Source organism: Lemur catta, chromosome 22 (genome assembly GCF_020740605.2).
Source record: "Lemur catta isolate mLemCat1 chromosome 22, mLemCat1.pri, whole genome shotgun sequence".
NCBI lineage: Eukaryota > Metazoa > Chordata > Mammalia > Primates > Lemuridae > Lemur > Lemur catta.
In genome coordinates this window covers 22,180,346-22,196,495 of record NC_059149.1, presented here as the reverse complement: position 1 = coordinate 22,196,495, position 16,150 = coordinate 22,180,346, and the positions used below count along the sequence as shown (strand labels likewise).

Sequence of the window (16,150 nt, the reverse complement as noted above, 5' to 3'; positions counted from 1 at the left end):
GGCGCGGGTCAGAGCACCCATCACTGACCCGTGAGAACCTGACTGCCCCTGCCAGCTCTGGCACTGCCCCCTCCCAAGCGCCCCGCCCCAGCACCCCCGAGGGCACCACGCCCCACCATGGCCTGGTCCGGCCCCTCCCGCCCTTTGCTCCAGTTCCCGGGCTTGGCACCTATAGTGGGGGTGCTGCCCGCCTGCCAGGCTCCGAGGCCGGGCCCACGGGAGGGTGGGGCGGCTGGGAAGCTGGCACGCTGCCTCGGGGGAGCCTCTCTCGGCAGGCGCCCGGGTGCCGCGGGGGGGAGGGGGGAACAAAGGGCTCATTCTCCCCGTGCGCAGCCGGTGGCATCGCCGGGGCGTTGGCGGAAGCCCCCGGGGCCCGGGAGGGGGCAGGCCCAGGCGGGGCCGCCGAATCACGGGCTCCTGTTTCCCGCAGGGTGCTGGAGGAGGAAACCGGCGGAGCAGCTTCCCCACTCTCAGTTGCGCGTCTGGCGATGGCGATCAGAGGTCCTGCTGCGCTCTCCGCCGCGCTCTCCCTCCATTAGCCGCGCTGCGCGGTGCTGCGCCCTCGCTGGTGCCTCTCTCCTGGGTCCCGGGATCGGCCCCCCTTGCAGGCACGACCCCCTCCCCCGGCCCCTCGGCCTTTCCCCCCACTCGGCCACCTCCGACCCGGGGCGCGCGTTCCCCCCGGCCCGGCTCCGTCTCTCCCTCCGGGGGCACCCGCTCCCTCGCCCCGGCCCGGCCCTCCCCGCGGCGCAGCACGGAGTCTCGGCGTCCCATGGCGCAACCCACGGCCTCGGCCCAGAAACTGGTGCGGCCGATCCGCGCCGTGTGCCGCATCCTGCAGATCCCGGAGTCCGACCCCTCCAACCTGCGGCCCTAGAGCGCCCCCGCCGTCCCGGGGGAGAGCGAGCGCGAGAGCGCTGAGCGGAGAGCGGGAGACCGCGTCCTCGCCCGCCGGCCGGGAGGCCCCGGAGCCGGCCCATGGGGAGCGGGTGCCCGGCGCCGGCCAGGACGACCGCCGCCCGCGCCGCGCCCGGCCCGTGAAGCCCAGGTAAGCGCCGAGAGGGGGCGCCGGGGGCGCGCCTCCTGGGGACACTGAGGCGGGGGATTTCTGAGCCGAGCCCGCGGCGCCCGCAGGGAGCGAGGTGCCTGGGCCCCTCTGGCTGGGCCACACATCCCACCATCATCCGAAAGTTAGGACGCCGGACTCGGCGGGACGGCGGCGGCTCCAGAAAACCTGGCGCCCTCTGTCACCTCCCTCCTGGGGCCAGCCGAGGGGACCGCGCCAAGAGAGCGCTGCGGGGCTGGTGCCACCTGTCATCCCCGTCCCTTGTACGCACGTTCAAGTTTCCCTCCCTTGCCTCTCTCTGGGGCCCAGCCCGCTTTCCCCGCCTCCTTCCCTCCCCCCCGCCGCCGCCGCCGGGCTGCAGGGCTGCAGTTTCCAGCGGCGGCGGCCGGCCGGGCTGGGCGAGGGCAGCTTGACCCATCCAGCTGAGGCCTCCCAATCCCCCTGTCCTGCGCTGGCTCACTCGTCCCCCAGGGCCAGGGCGGAGATCCCGGCTCCCAGCAGTTGTCCTGGGACTCTGCCCGAGAAGCCGAGAAACTGAGAGCAGAAGAGGCAGGCTCAGGGCTGCCCAGGTGTAGGGAGAGACCGGCCCCAGCCCTGGCGGGAGCGCTCCCCAGTGACTCCCCAGCCTGCTCTGCCTGCACGTGCAAGCCTGGCTGGGGCTGTGGGCTGGGGGTGCGCAAGCAGCACCCCCAAAACCACAGCTGCAGTATGGGAAGAGTCCTCTGCGACCCACACCCCATTTCACACAAGGGAACACTGAGCCCCAGAGGAGGGACATGACTCACCCAAGGCCATGGCTGAGTCAGAGCCACGATCCAGGGTTCTTGTCTTCCCAGTTCAGTGCCTTCCATTGAGTTCACCTTTTGGGTTCTTGCTTTCTGTCCAACCCCATGACCTGTGACCAGGTTCCTGGCTTGGTTAGGCCAGAACATGCCCCCCTAGAAATGGCAGCATCTGCTGAGTGGCTGTGGCCCAGGTGGGCTTTCAAGTCCCAGGAATTTGGGGAAAAGGGTGAGCTCCCCACACTGGAGCATCCCACCCAGGCCAGGTCGTTCTGGCCACATGCGGCTAGGCAGCATGTCGCCCGGCTGTGGGCTGGTACTTGCCTTACTGGTTTGAGCCACCTCGGTGCTGCCAGGGCGGTGCCCGCTCTGTGCCAGGTGGTAAGGTGCTTGGGGCATGTGCCCAGGGAGCTCATGCTTTGATGGTTGTGCCCCAGGACCCCCTCTGGGCAAGCCCCATGAGGACAGGAGAGTGATGGAGAGTACGCCCAGCTTCCTGAAGGACACCCCAGTCTGGGAGAAGACGACCCCTGAGAACGGCATTGTGGGACAGGAGCCGGGCACCCCGCCTCGAGATGGCCTGCACCATGGGCCGCTGTGCCTGGGAGAGCCTGCTCCCTTCTGGAGGGGCGTCCTGAGCTCCCCGGACTCCTGGCTTCCCCCTGACTTCCCCCAGGGCCCCAAGGACACGCTCCCATTTGTGGAGGGTGAGGGCCCCCAGAATGGGGAGAGGAAGGCCCACTGGCTGGGCAGCAAGGACAGACTGCGCTGGAAGGAGGCCATGCTCACCCACCCGCTGGCGTTCTGCGGGCCAGCGTGCCCACCTCGCTACAGCCCCCTGGTTCCTGAGCATAGTGGTGGCCATCCCAAGAGTGACCCTGTGGCCTTCCGACCCTTGCACTGCCCTTTCCTTCTGGAGACCAAGATCCTGGAGCGAGCTCCCTTCTGGGTGCCCACCTGCTTGCCACCCTACCTGGTGCCCAGCCTGCCCCCAGAGCGTCCATGTGACTGGCCCCTGGTCCCGCACCCCTGGGTGTACTCCGGGGGCCAGCCCAAAGTGCCCTCTGCCTTTGGCTTAGGCAGCAAGGTGAGTGCAGGGACAGGCAGGGGACCTGGGGCTCAGGCCGTGCAAGGTAGCTCAGTGGTCCCAAGGGTCCTGCCAGCTTCCACCCCCCACGTAGACCCTAAGCAATCCCTCCTGTGGGCAACTCCATCTCTCTAGACCTCCCCTGCACTCAGCCCCTTGCTGTGCTGATTCACCCATTGCCCTCCCTGGGCAAGGCCCTGGGAACTCCGGCCTCGGAATGCCTGGCCTAGTCCTGGGTGGAGAAGGTGGGCAGGCAAGACCCCTCTATCTAGGAGCAGGACGTGTGTGTGACCCCAAAAGCCTGTGTCCAGGGCACCTCCCACACAGGTGACCTCCACACCCAAGGATGAGATTTTAAAATATTTAAAAAACAGTATGATCCAGGACGGCAGACAATCCAAGTAGATCTTGGATGCCCTTTGGCTATGCCAGGCATTAGCCCTGTAGCTGCTGGATTTTGAGGAAGTCTGAGATCCCTGGGGCCGTGCGTGTCTGGGGGCAGCCAGGGCAGCTGGGGGTGGGCAGGGGGAAGAGGGAGCGCGAGGTAGGGCAGCGCCATTTGTTAAGCAGGATGTGAGCTCTTCAATATTTAGGCTCTGGGATGCAAAGCTTACCCCTTTCTCCTCTCTTTAGGGCTTTCACCACAAGGATCCCATTCTCGGACGGGCCAAGGAGCCCCTGGCAGCTGCGGAACCTGGGCTGTTGGGCTTGGCCCCTGGCGGGCACTTCCAGAGAGCCAGGGAGGCTGAACGCCCCTCACTCCACCAGAGGGATGGAGAGACAGGAGCTGGCAGGCAGCAGAATCTTTGCCCACTTTTCCTGGGGCATCCGGGCACTGTTCCCTGGACCCCCTGGCCTGCTTGTCCCCCAGGCCTCGTTCACACTCTTGGCAACGTCTGGGCTGGACCAGGCAGTGGGAGCCTTGGGTGCCAGCTGGGGCCACCTGCCATACCACGGGGCCCCTCTCCTGGGCCTCCTACCGCCCAGGGACGCTGTTGTTCATCCCACCCGCCTGCTAAGGACGGGGGTCTCAGCCCTTGTGGGAAGTGCCAGGAGGGCCTGGATGGGGGTACAAGCGGGTCTAGTGATTCCAGCGAGGAAGTGAGCAAGGCCACTGATCCCAGGGCCTGCCCCCCCAGCCACCACACCAAGCTGAAGAAGACATGGCTCACGCGACACTCTGAGCAGTTTGGATGTCCAGGCGGCTGCCCTGGGGACGAGGAGAGCCCGGCTGCCCGGCTCCGGGCCCCCAAGAGGGCAGGCAGCCCTGAGGTCCAGGAGGCAGTGGGCAGCCCAGCCCCCAAGCGGCCACCTGACTCCTTCCCAGGCCCTGCGGGGCAGGGGGCCAGGGCTTGGCAGGAGGCGCTGGACACATCAAGAGGGAGCAAGGCGGAGGCAGGACAGCATGATGACCACAGAGGTGAGGGGGCAGGGGAGGGGCTGCAGGGAGCCCTGCTTGGGAGGGGCAGCCAGAGCTGGGGCTTTGCAGGGGCTGGGGACCATAGACCCTTCGTGAGTAGATCACACCTGGTTGTCAAGTTCCCCACCTGGACTGTGCTGCCTCTTTGGGAGTTCCTCAGCATCTACAGGCCACAGGCTCCCGGCAAGTGGCTTTCGTCTCTGTCTCCTCCCAAGCCATGGTGTGTTGGTGGCCATATAATGACATGGTTCAGAGCATGGGCTCTGGAGTCAGAGCGCCTGGTTCCTGACTTGGCTGATTGGTAGCTATGTGACCTTGTGTGAGTTACTTCACCTCTCTGGGCCTCAGTTTCTTCATCTATAAAATGGGGATAAAGATGGCACCTGCCTCATGAAGACGGCTGCAAAACTGAAATGCTATCATAATTCACATCGAAGGCTCTGAAGAATTCCTGGCTCGTAGTAAACAATAAGTGTTCACTGCCGTGACTATTTGTGCCACGAGTCCCCACTGGGGGATTACCTCTCCTGAAGGACCCCTAGTCCTGCCTCAGGGACGGCTGCTCTCCTGGCCAGATGGATTGTGGAGACTCATTTTGGACTCTGCCATTCCACAGGGCTTTGGGCACGTCCTGGAGCCCCGGGTCACACTGTCCCCTTCACGGAGGGTTGCAGCACAGGTGGCCCCGGACTCAGTCTTGGGGATCACTTCGCTTTCTCAGACTCCTGGACCGCTGGGCCTGGCACAGGACTCTCTCACGGCCTTGCCCAAATGCCCCTGCACCTGGCACGGGTCTGTCTGCACCCGCCTGGGCCTGGCTGGGCCGGGAAGTTGGTGGCCCCTTCGCCTTCTTGGGTTACTGCACCTGTGGCCTGTGTTGAAACTCTCCGGCCTTCTCACCTTCCGGCGCCCTCCGTCTGAGTTGGGACTGTCTCCTCCCGCTGTCACGCAGCCAGCGGTGTCACTAAGCCCTAGTGGAGCTATCCAAAGTCTACACTGGCTGGATCCTGCACTTGTGTCAGGGCGATCACCCCAGCTGCCCACAGCCCTGGGTGTGACACACCAGATGACCCCTGACCTCACTGATGTCCGCGTCACGGCAGGCTCCCTGCTCAGCCTTGCGTGCGAACCTTCTCGCTGCCTGGTCCACTCTCGCTGGTTCTGAATTAGGCTTCGTAGACCTGGGGCGAGGGGCCGGGCTGGCTCTGGGTGCGGACGGCACGGGCGCTAAGGCAAGGGCTGGGGTTTGCCAAATCCCAGGAAACCCAGACTCCTGACCAACTCGCATTGTCCCCTCAGGACCCCGAGACGGCCGGGCCAGCCTCCAGGACCCTGGGCTTCCAGACATACCATGCGTGGCTCTCCCTGCAGGCCTCGCCCAATGCCAGAGCTGTGCCCAGGCAGCTGGAGACGGGGGAGGGCTGGCCTGCCACTCCCAGCAAGTGCGGAGGTGAGCCAGTCCTCCTGGGTGCCCCCACATCCTGCCCTGGGGGCTCCATCCTCACCCTCCTCCACCCTCTCTCCAGATTGCCTCTGGGAGGGGCGCGGCAGCAGGAGAAAGACGCAGCGGCAGGCTCCAGCAGGGAGGACGGCCGGGGGTCTGGCCCAGAGGCCCTGCTCAGCACGGGCCTTGCCAGGCACCTGCTCAGTGGTTTGGGGGACCGACTGTGCCGCCTGCTGCGGAGGGAGCGGGAGGCCCTGGCCTGGGCACAGCGGGAAGGTGAGCAGGACCTCCCAGGCCCCCAGGTGTCCCTCCCCCACCCCCACTCACGCTGCCGGTACCTGCCCCACTTTGCCCTTCCTCCCGTCTTAGGCTCTTGGTCAACGCCGATGTTTCTGGCCTGGCTGGGGGATGTTGGGAAGGTGTCATCAAACCTGGTGCAGCCCAATTCTCTCCGAGTTTGGGGGCTTTGGGGCCAAGCAAGACTGAGTGCCAAGAGCCCTGGCAGGCGGGGGGCTCCTGGAGACCGGTGGGACCTGGGCCGATGGCAGAGATGGGCGGGCACTAGGCCGCTTGCTCTGGCTCCAGGCTGCCCCTCCAGCCGCCCTTCCCCAGCCCCAGACAGTGGTCTCTGTAAACACACAGCCTGGGCCCACAGGTCGGTCCCTGGGTGCTCATGGGGGGGCTCCCTCTGGCCCCAGAAAGGCCAGCCCCAGCCCCCTTGGCATTTCCCAGCCGGCTCCTGCCGCTGCCAGCCTGGATTCCCGGCACACACACCACCCGTCCTTCCCTTCCCAGCTCCCTTGAGCTTGGCCATCCCCTCGGGTCTTGGCGCTGGCCGATCCCTGGGTCTGGAATGCCGCGCTCCGCCCTTCCTACCTGGTGAATGAACACTTACTCATCCTCCGGGCGCTTGGGAAGCTCCCTACTCCGCCCCCTGTCCTTCTGTCCCATTTTCAGACTCTAGGGCCTGCCCAAGGTGCCAGAGTCATTGCCACGTTTATGGGTCCGTCTCCCTGCTTGGAAGGCTTGAGGAGGGCAAGGGCCAAGTCCTGGCTGGCTTTGAGTCCCCTGCACCCAAAGTGAGACACCACAAGGTGGCTTGTGCTCAGGGGCACCTACCTTTTCTACCTGCCAACAACGGCTTAGTCTGAAAATTTGCTCTTAAACTAACCCATTCCTGGCTGGATGCAGCAGCTCACACCTATGATCCTAGCACTTTGGGAGGCCGAAGTAGGGGGATTGCTTGAGGCCAGGAGTTCGAGACCAGCCTGGGCAACATATCAAGACCCCTGTCTCTACTACAAACATTTTTTTAATTAGCTGGGCGTGGTGGTGCGCACCTGTGGTCCCAGCTACTCAGGCTGAGGCAGGAGGATCGCTTGAGCCTGGGGGCTTGAGGTTGCTGTGAGCTAGGATCACACCACTGCACTCCAGCCTGGGTGACAGAGTGAGACTCCATCTCTTAAAAAAATAAAAAAAACCCCACTCCTTTGGGTAAGGGCATCAGCGGCTGTCCTGGAGGGAGCGCCACCTGAGCTTGGTCACATATGTTGCCGTTTCCGGTAGCATGTGGGGCTTGGGAGGGAAGGAGGTGGAGGAAGGAATGTGCTGGAAGTGGTGTGGGTGATTCAGGGCCAGTGGGAAGTCCCTGGGGCAAGGCCCGGCGTGGGGAGCTGAGGCCTCCAGTGTCCCTGGGAAGGGTTGGCTGGAGAGGACAGCTTCTGCGTGGGGTTCTTGACAGGGCTGCTGAGCAAGCAGGGGTGACTGTGTCCCTTCCCTGGGAGTCCCCTCCATGGAAACTGCTCCCCGCTTCTCCCCACCCCTGCCCGGAGGCTGCCCACGTGAGGGCCCACCAAGGGGCCATCGCCTTCCACCCTCTGACCCTGTTCTCTCCCGCGGTCAGCAGGCCAGGGGCCAGCCGTGACAGAGGACAACCCAGGCATTCCACGCTGCTGTAGCCGTTGCCACCATGGGCTCTTCAATACCCACTGGCGATGTCCCCGCTGCAGCCACCGGCTGTGTGTGGCCTGTGGCCGAATGGCAGGCGCTGGGAGGACCGGGGAGAAAGCAGGTAGGAGAGGACAGGGGACGGAGGTGGGAGGGAGGGGGTCGCAGTAGGACTGCTCTGAGGCTGTGGCCATTTCTTGGCTGTCTCTCCTCAAAAAGCCCCTGTCGCCTCCTGCTCGGCCCCAGCCACCGCTGCCCAATGCCCCTCAGAGCAGACTTCCCCTGTCCCCAGATCAGAGGGCCACCCCACCTCCTTGCCCACCTGTGAACGAAGTCAAGTGCCCCCTCTGTGCTGCCCACTTAGCTCAGCTTGCACCTGCTTAAACCTGTTGTAACACTGTGACGTGGACATGCTGCCTCCGTTTTCCAGGTAAGAAAATCTCAGAGAGGTTAAGTGCCTTGTCCAAGGTCACACAGCTAGTAAGTGTTGCAGCCAGGACTTAGGCTCAGGTCTTCCGATTCCTCTTCACTGTGGTCAGCTTCCTCTCCCTTGGCTTAACTTGGCTACTTGACATTGACGGCTTGGAATTTCCTGGTGTCCCAACAGACATGGCCAAAAAGAGTTCCAGGGTCAGATGCCTTTTGGAACATTCTCTTCTATATGGCTCTTGCAAAGCATCCCAGCATATTAAGCCCTCTGCATTCTAAAAGGAAAGAATCCTGTGTCACCGTGCAGCCCAAGTTTCCCAGAAAGCACATGTTTTTTGGCTTGTTGAGCTCCCTGATTTAGATCTCCTCGCCCTTCTTCCCTGACCTTGACCTGTGGTTACCTTGATGTCTGGCCCTGCAGCTTCTCCCTTCCCACCCCACAGGCTCGCAGGAGCAGTCCACAGAGGAGTGTGCCCAGGAGGCTGGGCACCCTGCCTGTTCCCTGATGCTGACCCAGTTTGTCTCCAGCCAGGGTGAGGCATCTTGGAGGGGCGGGGCTCCCCAGGGAGATCAGCTTCCCATGTGGCCATCCCTCCCTCTGGTGCCATGCCCTTCTGCTTCCTGGGGCTGCCTGCTCCCCTGCACTCACCACCAAACTCCATTCTCCCCTCTTCACCCCTCACCCAGCTTTGGCAGAGCTGAGCGCCGCAATGCACCAGGTCTGGGTCAAGTTTGACATCCGGGGGCACTGCCCCTGCCAAGCTGATGCCCGGGTGTGGGCCCCCGGGGATGGGGGCCAGCAGGTAAGAACTAGGCCATGGCACAAGTGACAAAGGACTAGCTGGTGGACCCCAGGATAGGACAGTGTGCCTGCAAATGCCTGACCCTTGGGGGGGGTTGGCCCTTTCCCTTCAACGGGGTGAAGAGGGAGAAGGAAGCCAGTGGAATCAGGCTGCTCCCCCCACCCTGGGAATTGGAGCCATGCAGAAAGCTGGAGCATCTCCGTCCGCCCCCCACCTGCTCCAGAGGTCCTCCCTGCCTGCGTGGAGTCCTGTCCCCCTCTGTGCCTATTCTAGCTCAGCACTTGCCATGCCAGTGGGGCGTGTTGGTGCAGCTGTGTCCCCAGGGCACTGGCTCCTTCAAGAGAAGCACTGGTCCTTCTTGGTGTTCCCGGCACCTGACACATAGCAGGTGCTCCGTGAGCACTTTGCAGAGCTTTTATGAAGTTCATGTTTTTATTAGTCATCCATTCAAGAAACAGTTCGCTGAATGCACTTTGTGTGTCAGACACTGTGCTACACACCCATCGTGGAAAATTTGGAAAATACAGACAAGTTTAAGGAAAAAAACACCAATGACCTCTCACGCCACCCTTAACATTTCGACATATTTCTTTCCAGTCATTTGTCTCCATATTTATTCATGTCTATTTTAGTGCACACTTTAAGACTGTATGCAGAAGTCCACGGGCAACTTTTCCCACCTAACGTTGTACCCCATAATGTTTTGCTCCTGGAAACACAATTTTAGTACTTGCAAGAGCCCGTGGTTAATTCTCGTGGGTTGAGTTGTGTCTGCCAGTTTTTAAAATCTCTGCTTGGATTGGGGGGTGGTGGATGCATTTCACAGAAGGAACTGACAGAGAAAACGCCCCCAACTCCACAACCTTCCTGTAATGGGGACACCAACAGGACCAAGGACATCAAAGAGGGTAAGCAGCATCTCCTGCCCCAGGGACTGTGTGGGAAGGAGGCTGGGCCAGAGTTTGGGGCAGGAAGGGGACAGGCAGCCGAAGTGTCCAGGGACGACTCGGAGTTGCTTTAGCAACCTGTCAGCCCCACCAGTAATCTCCGTCCCTCCTCTAGAGATAAGCCTCCTAACCGCCTCTCGGCCAGACTCCCCTTCTGACCCCTTCTTTTTAGAGGTTCTGCTTTCAGGAGAGGTGGTGGGGGTCGGGGGCCCAGGGCAGGGTTGAGGTTGGGTGCTGGTGGAAAGAGAGCCCTGCCCAGGACTCGAGGGAAGTGTGTCGTGGGCAGTGGAGCCTCGAGAGGATCGTTGGGGACAAAACAGGAAGCCCCTCACCCTTTGCCTCCCCGACAGAAACCCCGGACTCCACGGAGACCCCAGCAGAGGACCGTGCTGGCCGAAGGTCCCTGCCTTGCCCCTCTCTCTGCGAACTGCTGGCCTCTACTGCGGTCAAACTCTGCCTGGGCCACGAGCGGATACACATGGCCTTTGCCCCCGTCACCCCGGCCCTGCCCAGTGTGAGCAAGGGCACGGAGGGAGGCCTGGGAGGGACCGAGGCTGTGGTCGGCCCTCTGTGCGGGGCCGGGCGGTCCTGAGCCCTCCTGCCACTCCCCCCGCAGGACGACCGCATCACCAACATCCTGGACAGCATCATCGCGCAGGTGGTGGAGCGGAAGATCCAGGAGAAGGCCCTGGGGCCGGGGCTGCGAGCTGGCCCGGGCTTGCGCAGGGGCTTGGGCCTGCCCCTCTCCCCAGTGCGGCCCCGGCTGCCACCTCCCGGGGCTCTGCTGTGGCTGCAGGAGCCCAGGCCTCGGCGAGGCTTCCACCTCTTCCAGGAACACTGGAGACAGGGCCAGGTGAGGCTCCCTGCCCACCCCCCACCCAGGGCCTCACCTACCCGCAGGGCTGGGTCCCCATGCTGTCCTGGCACCTTTGCGACACGCCCACCCGGCCCACACCAGCGCCCCATCCATTCTCCTCCTGTCCTCCCTCCTCTCCCGCTACAGCCCGTGTTGGTGTCAGGGATCCAGAGGGCATTGCGAGGCGGCCTGTGGGGGATGGAAGCTCTTGGGGCGCTTGGCGGCCAGGTGCAGGCTCTGGCTCCCCTCGGGCCCCCACAGCCCACAAGCCTGGGCAGCACAGCATTCTGGGAGGGCTTCTCCCGGCCTGAGAGTAAGTGTCCCTGCCGGGGTGGGGGGAGCCAGGAGCCTGAGTCCCAGGGGCTGGGGGGCACAGGAGTCCCAGTGTGACCTGGGGCTGGGAGCAGGCCCAGGGCAGAGACTGGACTCGTGTGCCACTCCCACTGGGCCAGGGGCCTCTGGGACAAGGGCCGTTCTGTCTCTCTACCAGTTCGCCCAAAGTCAGACGAGGGCTCTGTCCTCCTGCTGCACCGAGCTCTGGGGGACGAGGACACCAGCAGGTGTGTGTGGTACCAAGGGCCAGTCCTACCTCCCTGGCCAGCCCTCCCCTCCTCCTTCGTCCCCACGCGAACCCTGTGACCCTCAGAGATCCCATGCTGCCCTCTGGGAGTTACTCCAGCAGCGGGGGCTGTGATGGGGTCTCTGGTGTCTGGCTTGGGCCTCCTGGGCCTGACCCTGTCCCCACCCCCAGGGTGGAGAACCTGGCTGCCAGCCTGCCACTCCCGGAGTACTGTGCCCACCACGGGAAACTCAACTTGGCCTCCTACCTCCCACCGGGCCCTGCCCTGCGTCTGCTGGAGCCCCAGCTCTGGGCAGCCTATGGTGCGTGTCCCCTCCCCCCTGCCCCCTCCTTGTTCTGGTACCTGTTACCCGGGCACATGTGCGTCTGTGCCAAGGCCCTGGGGCTGAAATGCTTCTCTGTGTTCTCACCTGTTCTTTCTTCACCTCCATGCAGGTGTGAGCCCACACCGGGGACACCTGGGGACCAAGAACCTCTGCGTGGAGGTGGCTGACCTGGTCAGCATCCTGGTGCACGCCGAGGCACCGCTGCCGGCCTGGCACCGGGCGCAGAAAGGTAGGTCCCCGGCTGGCAACGGGCCGTGCAGGAGCGGGCAGGCTGCAGGTGCGCACGCCGGCCCACCTGAGCGCCCCCCTCCCTCAGACTTCCTTTCAGGCCTGGACGGGGAGGGGCTCTGGTCTCCGGGCAGCCAGGTCAGCGCTGTGTGGCACGTGTTCCGGGCACAGGACGCCCAGCGCATCCGCCGCTTTCTCCAGATGGTGAGGAGGGAGCCGGGGGCCCTCCCCTTGCCCCCACCCAGCCCCAGGAGCTCATCCCGTCCGCCCACCTGAGTGTGTGCTCCCTGTGTGCTCGCTTCCCGCCCCACTCCCTCAGGTGAGCCGGACAGTCTCATCTCAGACAGGTCAGAGGCGACAGGTGGGGCCGGCAGGTCAGCGGTGGGGCTCAGGGAGAGCAGGGCCCGAGGCGGGAGGGCGGGCCCGGTGCTGCAGTGAGGGCAGCAGCTGCTGCCGGCCGGGCACAGGGCCTTGGGTGCGATATCCCAGTTAACTGTCACCACCTCCCCACTGAGGCAGGCACCGCCACTGTCCCAATATGCAGGTGGGAAAACCGTGGCTCAGTGGTACCGCTGGGATCTGAGCTTATGTCTGTCGCAGCCCCGGGTCACTACACTGCGCTCTCCCTGAGGCAGGCGGCCTTCTCTCCTTGGGCTGTGGGTGGGGGGTGGCTGGGGGACAACGGGGCACCTTTCTGGGACACTGTCCTGCTGCCTTCCTTTCGGCATCTGCACTTTCTGAGGGGAGGCTTCCTGGAGAGGGTGCTGCTGGAGGTGCTGGCGACCAAGGGGCTGAAGGTGGCTGCATGGCAGGGGACGGACAGATGGCAGAGAAGGGGCCGGGGGTGGTTAGGGGGCAGGAGGCTCTCAAGGGCCAGGGGAGGAGGAGGCCAGGGGTAAGGTTAGGGCGGTCCCAGCGGTCCCAAAGTCCAACTGAGCCCTGATTGTCCTGGGGAAAAACACCCACCAAGTGTCACCCCTTGCTAAGGCTCGCACGCGCGCACACACATGCACACACACACACACACACACACACACACAGACATGCAGAGGACAATGTGGTGTCCACCACCCTCCCGCCCACGGGCACGCACACGTGTGGATGTGCACACAGTTGCTGGGACACGCAGATGGCAGCACACCTCCATACACAGATGGCCCCGTCTCGGCTGGGTGTGGCCGGCCGTGGGCTGTCCCAACCCGATGACTCATGGGGAAGGCTGAGGGCCACATTCTCGCTGGGTGGTCTACTGCAGAGCCAGGCTGGACCTGAGTCTCCAGGGCAAAGGCGTCTTGGCACATGGCAGGGACTCCCCTGGGGTCCAATTGGGTTCCCGGCCTTCCCCTCCCCCCACGGCCCAATCTTACTGCCCTAAGCCCAGGGACAGCCGCTGAGGTCCTCACTGAAGCGGGTGGAGGGAGCTGGCGGCTGGTTGGAGCATGATGCTGGCGCTCACCTCTGCAGGTGCTTCCTGGGCACCTCCTCCTCCTCCTCCCCCTCTGGCCTCTATGAGTCCCCGCCTGCCTGAGGGGCTCCCTGCTCACCTGGGCTGGTGGAGGTCCCCATGGCTGTGCCTGCCGCAGCGGGCTCCTCCTGGACAGGCCGGGCCTGTCCCTGCACTGTGTGGCCTTCCTTTCCTGGACCCAGGACCTTAGGAGAATCTGATGAATGCCTTGGGTGGTCTCCCCAGGGACATGTAGCTACCCCCTCACCCAGCACTTGGCACACACATTTCAGGCCATTCCCCAGACTGCAGGTGAAGAACTGCTGGTGTAGACAGTTCCTGAATCGGGATTATGCAGCAGCTCTCCCTAGGTTTTGCACAAACGGGTACCATTGAGAGGGGCAGCAGAGGGGGGCCAGGGCTGGGGCCACAGAGGCTATTAAAGGCATCCAGCCCCAGGAAAAGCAGGGACTCAGGCCCCAGCTTTAGGGCCCTAATCCTTTCCTGTAAGCTCCTTCCAGCCCAGTGATTGTTCTGCAGACCCGAGCTGCCCCAGCCCCCCACGACCCGGCCCACGTCCTCCCCGCCTGTCCCTCACGATTTGACTTGGGCCTCCAGCTCTTTTTGGAGCCAGGCCTCCTGCAGCCCTGGCCCTCCCTCCCTGCCTCACTCACTCCCCCTTCTCTTCTTTGAGGTGTGCCCGGCAGGGGCAGGGACTCTGGAGCCCGGCACCCCAGGCAGCTGCTACCTGGACGCAGGGCTGCGGCGGCGCCTGCGGGAGGAGTGGGGCGTGAGCTGCTGGACCCTGCTGCAGGCCCCCGGGGAGGCCGTGCTGGTGCCTGCGGGGGCTCCCCACCAGGTGCTTCCCCAGGGAGGGGGCTCTGTGTCCTCTCTGGAAGCCCTTTGGCCTGGTTTTGGCCATGGCCTTCGGAGTGGCTGCTGCTGTCCCCGGGGCCTCTGCTCCCTGAGAGCTGGGTGGGGTTGTTAGTGGAACTAGGTCTCGGGGACCAGAGGGGCAGGGAAGGATGCGCACTCTTGGGCCTCCGCTGACCCTCCTGCCTGTGTCCTCCCTGACACAGGTGCAGGGCCTCGTCAGCACCATCAGCGTCACTCAGCACTTCCTGTCCCCCGAGACTTCCGCCCTCTCTGCTCAGCTCTGCCATCAGGGACCTAGCCTGCCCCCCGACCACCGCCTGCTTTGTGCCCAGGTGAGTGTGACACTGGCCAGCGGGCTGGGTGTGCGGCCCCAGTCCCCCATGGCCCAGCTGCAGTGGACATAGCGGATCCAGCCCTGTGCCAGGCGGGCAGCCACCGTGCACAGAGGAAGGTGGTCTTCCTGGGCCGGGTGGGTACAGGGCGGCAGGGGGCCTGGGAATGTGACTGACAATTCGTTGTCTGGGAATGTGACTGACAATTCGTTGTCTTCTCTCTTTTTTCCTAGATGGACTGGGCTGTGTTCCAAGCAGTGAAGGTGGCTGTGGGGACATTACAGGAGGCCAAATAGGGGGCTCTCAGGTGTCTGGGGTAGGAGTCAGGACAGGTAGACCAGGTGCTCAGCCAGCCACAGCTACAGCAGCAGCGGGGAAGGATGTCGGGGATTTGGGGCTTTTGGTCCATCCCGCAAGCGCCACTCTGGGCACAAGCAGGGCACCCCATTCCCTGACCCTGGGCCCTAAAACCAACAGCCACAGCACCACCGAAGCTCACACCTGCCCCACCCCTGCGTCCCACTCCATGGTACCAGGCCCACACTGGTGGGGTGACTGACTCCCCCAGCCCCACCCCCCACCCAGGAGATAAGTAGCCCTATCCTTGGGGGACCCTCGGGATTCATTCTGGCTTAAGCAGCACCTCCTCAGGCCGCCTCACCCCTGCCGTCCCACCCACGCCCCGGCTCTGCTTACACCCCCCCCACGTCATCACTGGGCTCACTGCAAGTGTGCTGGACAAGGGGCCCCGAAATCCTGCCCTCCTGCCAGAAGAGCTGAGAAGTGTGGGGAGGGGACGGCATCAGGGACTGCCCAGGCTTGGCTGCAGGGAACAGTGTGGGCTATGCGACCCTGCCCTACTCCCTCCGCCTGCCCCCTCCTTCGTGATTTCCATTAAAGTCTGTTGTTTTGTGATGGCTGCCAGTGTGGTTGGCCCTGCTCCTGCAGGCCACGTGGTCTGGGAGGGAGGGGAGACACGGAAATCTGCTCCAGAGCAGAGGCAAATGGAGCGGGGTGGGCCGGGGCCAGGGTGGCAGGGACCCCAAACACCACGCCTGCTCTTCTCCCACTGAGGAGCAAATGGTCCTGACTGTGGCAGCCGGTGGGCCAGGCAGAGTCCTGGGGCACAGCGGTGACGTGGCCTCCTTCTGCGGCATTGCCATCAGCCTGCAGGGATCCCGGCGCCCACCCACCCCTCCCCAAAAACGCCAGGCTACCCCGTCTCTCCCGTCTGCCTCGACCTGGACCTCCAGCAGTGTAGCCCGGGAGAGCCTTGCCCAGCCCGTCTGCCCTTGGTGGCCATGGCTGGTGCTAGGCCTGTCCAGCCACCCCAGGATGAGCCTCACTGCCCCAGACGGCCGACCCCTCTCCTGTCCCCCCCACGCCCGCAGCCCTCAGGTGGGGCTCTGCCCTCTACCCTTCCCTGTGTATCCCAGACCCACACAAAACATGCCCCAACTCTTGTTGTACCCTAATTGTTTCTGCTGTGGTTTGGGGAATTTTTTTTATGAAATAAAATTTTTTATTATAAAACGTAAAATACTTTCCGAACATTTAGAAAAGAAGAAAGTCACCTGCAAGCC

The 16,150-nt window shown here is 63.7% G+C and overlaps 2 protein-coding genes across 2 annotated transcripts; both read left to right on the top strand.

Moving 5' to 3' along the window:
• The first annotated feature begins 472 nt into the window (after window positions 1-472).
• On the top strand, window positions 473-1,020 carry HRURF (HR upstream open reading frame). The gene has a single exon (XM_045535319.1). The coding sequence runs from the start codon at window positions 773-775 to the stop codon at window positions 875-877; it is 105 nt and encodes a 34-aa protein (XP_045391275.1). The 5' UTR covers window positions 473-772; the 3' UTR covers window positions 878-1,020.
• On the top strand, window positions 966-16,057 carry HR (HR lysine demethylase and nuclear receptor corepressor). The gene is made up of 19 exons (XM_045535317.1): window positions 966-1,048; window positions 2,286-2,935; window positions 3,569-4,355; window positions 5,655-5,805; window positions 5,882-6,075; window positions 7,703-7,870; window positions 8,619-8,708; window positions 8,863-8,978; window positions 9,805-9,886; window positions 10,276-10,439; window positions 10,542-10,778; window positions 10,929-11,094; window positions 11,272-11,341; window positions 11,533-11,663; window positions 11,797-11,916; window positions 12,004-12,119; window positions 14,054-14,218; window positions 14,439-14,567; window positions 14,801-16,057. The coding sequence occupies exons 2-19, from the start codon at window positions 2,324-2,326 to the stop codon at window positions 14,861-14,863; spliced, it is 3,561 nt and encodes a 1,186-aa protein (XP_045391273.1). The 5' UTR covers window positions 966-1,048; window positions 2,286-2,323; the 3' UTR covers window positions 14,864-16,057.
• The last annotated feature ends 93 nt before the right edge of the window (window positions 16,058-16,150 follow it).

Excerpts from the sequence above, each read along its gene's own strand:
- HRURF (XM_045535319.1), top strand. The coding sequence starts at position 773 with ATGGCGCAACCCACGGCCTCGGCCCAGAAACTGGTGCGGCCGATCCGC.
- HR (XM_045535317.1), top strand. The coding sequence starts at position 2,324 with ATGGAGAGTACGCCCAGCTTCCTGAAGGACACCCCAGTCTGGGAGAAG. Across the intron at positions 5,806-5,881 it reads CACTCCCAGCAAGTGCGGAG|ATTGCCTCTGGGAGGGGCGC; the intron begins GTGAGCCAGTCC and ends CCCTCTCTCCAG. Across the intron at positions 11,664-11,796 it reads CCAGCTCTGGGCAGCCTATG|GTGTGAGCCCACACCGGGGA; the intron begins GTGCGTGTCCCC and ends ACCTCCATGCAG.